Here is a 5,256-nt window from a genome sequence, read left to right as displayed (position 1 = left end):
AGAGAGAAACAGTGGATTTAAAAAACACCTTGGATTCTAAAGTCTAAACTCGGAATTCACGTGGCACTTGGGCCGTAGCGGCATCTGCAGAGACAAAGCAAGTGGGCCTGCGAATTTGACTGGGGGCCGAAAGAGCAGGTTGGGCATGGATGGGTTACAGGTGATATGATTCGGCGACGACAAATTTGCTTCTGGCCGCATTACTTGCCTTCACTTTCTTTTAAAAAAAAACTGCCTTCCCTTATATTTCCTTTTGGGAAGTTAAAAACAATAAACTTATTGCTAGGCAGGCAGCACATGATAAAGTACTCTCTTTGTTTTAAAAAAATGACAGTACAATTTTATCTTATGTCGAACTATCTTAGATTCAACCAACGTAAAAAAAATATTTATATAACTAATAATTACATAAGCATCATTAATTTTTTTCTGAAATATAGTTTCATGATGTACCTATTTAGTGTTATAAATGTTAGTTTTCTTGGGACAAAGCTAGATAGTTGAAATTCAAAAAAAAAAAGAAATTCAAAAGACAAAGCTAGATAGTTGTACTTAAAATAGCTATAAAGATTTGTCAAGCAAAAATTATTAAAAGTTACACTAAATTGTTTGTTAATGGTTTAGCAAACTAAATACGAGACGTTCATAAGTTTAAGCAGCAAAACCAATGGCAGCCAAATTTTGGCCACCAACCACATGCAACATACAGTGAGTTCCTGCTTCAACCTTGGCTGAAAATTTTCCAACATAGTAGTAAACATGTTTTCAGAGACCTAGGGTTTGGGGAAAAGAATTATTTTGCTTCATAAGAATGTATAGATCATATATGTTTCGAAGGAGGTGTTAGCCCCTTCAGATATCTATTTAATGGGAAACCATGTTTGAACAAAACTTAGAGCCACAAAAAAACTGACAAATGACAAGTATCATCCATGCAAAGTACATTCAGTTTTTAGAAGCATCTTTTATGCCCTCTGAAACATTTTTAAGTTAAATTGTTTGCCAAAAGTTGGACAAAACTATTTGCCAATGATTTCAGAAGTTAGTTTGTTGCTTCATCACACTTCGGGCATATGCTGCATATGAGACAGCATGGTACATGTGATGGAAAGATGAGTGACAGACAGGCTTGAAGGGCTCTTGCATTGATAATGATGGAAAGAACATTCAACAACTTGAAGAGTTCATTCCTTGTTGCTCTTGGTGCTTCAAAGTATCATTGTCACTGCTAAGCTGTCTGTTCGTCTTTTTAGCAGAAGTGCATCTGTATGCTTGTTACCTAGCCTGCAAAATAGAAGGCTTGACTCAGGGTGTAGAAAATATACCTCTGAAATCTGAAATGGCATATATGAATACAGAAGGAAGCTTTTGATAAGCTTTGTGATAAAGAGAAGGTCAACCGACCCAAAAGGAGAGATGAAAAGCACCCAGAATAAACTGTAAACCTGAGCCACTCACTCAGTCACTCAAGAGGTGAAAACAGACGCTCCCTCCTGTGTACAGGCTGCCTCTCTGTGCACTGATTTGATTTGTTACAAATACGTTAATTTTTTTTTTGTGAGAGAGCCACCAAATTCAGGACAAGTAGTGACAATGAAGGGCACCCTCAAAGAATCGAAAAATCCCAATTCCTTTGTGTCAAATCAGATTCCATTGCATCCATTTGACATTTGGACTCGACTTTTTCATCATATCATAATGGACAGCAATAGAATTGGGAGTTTCTATTCCCTGCTAGCTTAGCAAGTAGTAGCAGCAGCTAGCAGCCTAGCACAGCATCCATCCAGTTCCTCCTCCCTTTTGAAAAAGAGCAAGAAAAGAATCATCTTTTCTTTACTGGTAGTAGAATAGAATTTAGGTAGCAGACAGTACAGCACAGGTTAGTCATATCCTACAATAGTTAAGATTGCTGTAATTTACAATATCCGGCCTGCACCGGCAGGTAGGGACAAGTGAGTTGAATTAGTCTGCACATAGAGAGGAGATGAGTGGTGACAAAGTGACGAGGTCTCCTTCGTCTCACTCACAGCTATGACCAACTCAGCCGATGCTGCCTCCTTGATGGCCTGCACATCTCTCTTCAGGTTCAGAGTCTGGAAATCTTTGTCAGTGCAGTGTTAGGTGCAGGCCGATCCTCAACCTGCGGAGTCAACCCTTTGATTCAATGTCATTTGCACTTGCAGCACCAACGACTGCCTCTTTGCACACGAAAAGCAACAGCATACCATATAGTTGCTTCAGTAAAAAAAAGGCTCAAATTCAGATTCAGTAGTTGCCCCTCTGAATGAATGAATAGGGTGTAAAGACAAAAAGCAACAGGATATATAGTAGCTTTAGTAGTAAAAGAAAAACGAGCTCATATTCAGTAGCTGTAGTTGCCCCCTCTGAATAAATGAACGAATGAATGACTGAATTGGGTGGAATATTCAGTCAGCAAAGCACACGGCCGGTGCGGAGGGGAGGAGCGAGGTCAACCGCAACTTGCAGCTGGTCCAGTGGTGGATTGCTTTACAGTTAGTTGTTGGGGAGATGAGAATCAGAAGAAGAAACTAGTCAAGATTCGACGAGGAAACACAAGAATTCACAAATGCTATGCTAGCTCTTGCTCATACAACAATGGGCAATCTCTTCTGCTATGCTCTTCAGCAATCACAACAATTAAATTAATATACACATAGCGGCGGACTCAGGAAATATTTCAGGGGCTAAACAACACTGTTGTTTGATCTTAAGTCTCAGTCCCCTACACTATAGAACTTTGTCTAAAAATTCATAGAGCTCCACAGGGGTTCCACTGCTCCGAGATAGGTAGGAGGGGGCTTGAGCCCCCGCCCCACCGCTGTGTCCGCCCCTATATACACACAAACTAATCCAACAAGATGTTAGTTTTTACAAGCTCGTCATCTACAGGACAGGACAGGGTACACAGAGGCGTTTTTAGTGGCACTGGCAGGTGGCAGCAGTACAAATCAAAGAATGGTACAGTACAGGGCAATGGGGGAAGAACAATTTGTGACCCCCAAAGCAAGCAAGCAAGCAATTCGTCGACGATCGCCGCCTCAGAAGGAGTGCTGGTGCTGCGGCGGCACGCCTGACGCGGACGCAGTGGCGGCATTAGCGGCGCCGGCGCGCGCGCTGAGGTCCATACAGCGGACGACCTCCGCGCGGCAGGCGACGACGCGGTGGAACACAGCGCGCACCTGCCGCTCCAGCGGCGCGAGCCCGTCCTCGAGCGCCCGGCACGCCGCCGCCAGCTCCTCGGCGCGATCCGTGACGTCCCGAGCGCGCTCCTCGCCCACGATCCCCTGCCGCCGCCGCTCCTCGTCCTCCTCCTCCTCCTCTTCCTCGGCGATCTCCTCGAGCACGCTGTTGAGCTCGCGCGCGGCGCGCTCCAGGGTCTGCATCTCCGCGAGGAGCCCCGCCGTGGGCGCGGAGCCGGAGCAAGACCCCTTCTTTTCCCTGCGCCTCCACTCCTCCGCGATCCGCTCCTGGAGCGCGTACATGGGCGCCGCCCACTGCGCCTGCTTCGGCGGCGCGACGGGCGGGTTGCTGGCCGCGGACGCCCGGTCCTGGCACGGCACGGCGCCGACCAGCGCCCACATGGCGAAGACGAGGACGGAGCTCATGGTGTAGAGGGCCAGGCCGAGCCCGCACCCCGCCCCCGCGGCGGCCGAGGCGGGCGACGACTGCGGCGGCGGCGCGAGGTGCGCCGCCATGGCGTTCATGTGGCGGCCCGCGGACCAGTTCTTGGAGACGCTGAAGGAGAGCGCGCGCATGGTGCGCGAGGGCGAGGCCGCGGAGCCGCCGCAGGCCTTGGCGTTGGCGGAGTCGTCGGCGGGGAAGAGCCTGTCGATGGCCCTGCGCGCGCGGGCGAGGTGCGCGGTGTGGAGGGACGGCGCGAGGAGGAGGCACGACGCGGCGGCGAGCGCGGCGCGGTGCGCGGCCCGGAGCGAGGCGAGCGTGAGGGATGCCGCGTTGAGGACGTCGAGCGTCTTGACGGCGCGGTCGAGGAGGTCGGCGGCGAGGCGGTCGGCGGGGGGCCTGGCGAGCGCGGCGGCGACGGGGGTCAGCGCGAGGACGCCGCGGAAGGCTGCGTCGGAGGAGACGACGGCGTCGAGGAGCTTGGAGAGGAAGGGGAGGGAGAGGAGCGGGGCGCCCGGGGTGGCGTGCGCGGAGAGCGCGTTGAGGCGGTCGGCGACGTGGGACTGGAGGGCGTCGAGCGCGAGGAGCTCGTCGTCCTGCGCCGGGTCGAAGGACGCGACGGCGGTGGCGCTGCGGCGGAAGCTGAGCATGCCGAAGAAGCCCATCCCGGAGGGCGGCGGCGGCTCGGCAGCGGCCATGGTGTTTATCGGCGGGCCTGGGCTTTGCCTTTCTGGGAACAGGAGGAGGAGGAGGAGGAGGAGGGAAGCGGAGTCGTCGTGGTCGGAGGATCACGGAGGAAGAGTGGAGGGGAGCGAATGGTGGGGAACAGCGGCTTCTGCGGGGCCGCCATTTATACGGCCTCGACGATGACGGCCGGCGGTGGTGGGCTCGCATCCCCCTCTGCCTGACGCGTGGGTCCATTGGCTGTTGGGCGCCACGTGTCAGTGAGAGGACGGAGGAGACGCGGGAAGCGGCGTGGACTGGTTCGTTGGGGCCGGAATGGAAGGGAGGCGGCTGACTTGGTTGCCTCCCACTACGTCTACGTGTATATGTATATGTTTCGCCTGCTGACTCGGCTCGCCTCCCTTGTCCGGAATGGAAGGGACCGTTTCTATTTTATTTCCGGTTCATCTTTTGTTTCCCTACTATATTTTGGACATAAACCTACCGGTAACGGTTATGTCCGTGTCTTATCTTTTCTTACCTCCATCTTGGAAATGATGCAAAAATTCTGATCCATTAACACTAAATATTAGCTATAGCTGGTTAACTTTTAGCAGAGGACTGTTTGATCCATCAGCTAATAGGTGGTTGGAAGTGAGTTGAAGATACATATGAACTATCAGCACATATACGAACTCTAAACCTGCTAATTGAAGTAATAGTTATAGCTAATAATTAGCGGATTTATTAGCGTGTTTGTTTGTCACCGGTGCTAATTTTTAGTTCCCATGAATCCAAATATGTCCCCATTTGTAGAAAAAAAAACTAGCAATATTTATGACACATCTCATGACACAACTAATGATACCTATTCTATACGATAAATATTTTTCTTTTTTGTATAAACTTGGTCAATCTCAAAACGGATTGACTTGATACTTTGCGATGGCT

The 5,256-nt window shown here is 50.3% G+C and overlaps 1 protein-coding gene across 1 annotated transcript; it reads right to left on the bottom strand.

The window, feature by feature from the left end:
• Nucleotides 1-2,527: 2,527 nt before the first annotated feature.
• On the bottom strand, nt 2,528-4,474 carry LOC136462386 (protein ROH1A-like). Its single transcript, XM_066461490.1, has one exon. It carries the CDS (start codon nt 4,338-4,340, stop codon nt 3,060-3,062), a length of 1,281 nt encoding a protein of 426 aa, XP_066317587.1. The 5' UTR covers nt 4,341-4,474; the 3' UTR covers nt 2,528-3,059.
• Between the last annotated feature and the right edge of the window lie 782 nt (nt 4,475-5,256).

This window comes from Miscanthus floridulus, chromosome 7, assembly GCF_019320115.1.
Source record: "Miscanthus floridulus cultivar M001 chromosome 7, ASM1932011v1, whole genome shotgun sequence".
Lineage (NCBI taxonomy): Eukaryota > Viridiplantae > Streptophyta > Magnoliopsida > Poales > Poaceae > Miscanthus > Miscanthus floridulus.
This window is presented reverse-complemented; position numbering and strand designations above follow the sequence as displayed.

Bases quoted from the DNA above. Each gene is read 5' to 3' on its own strand.
- LOC136462386 (XM_066461490.1), bottom strand. From the start codon at position 4,340: ATGGCCGCTGCCGAGCCGCCGCCGCCCTCCGGGATGGGCTTCTTCGGC.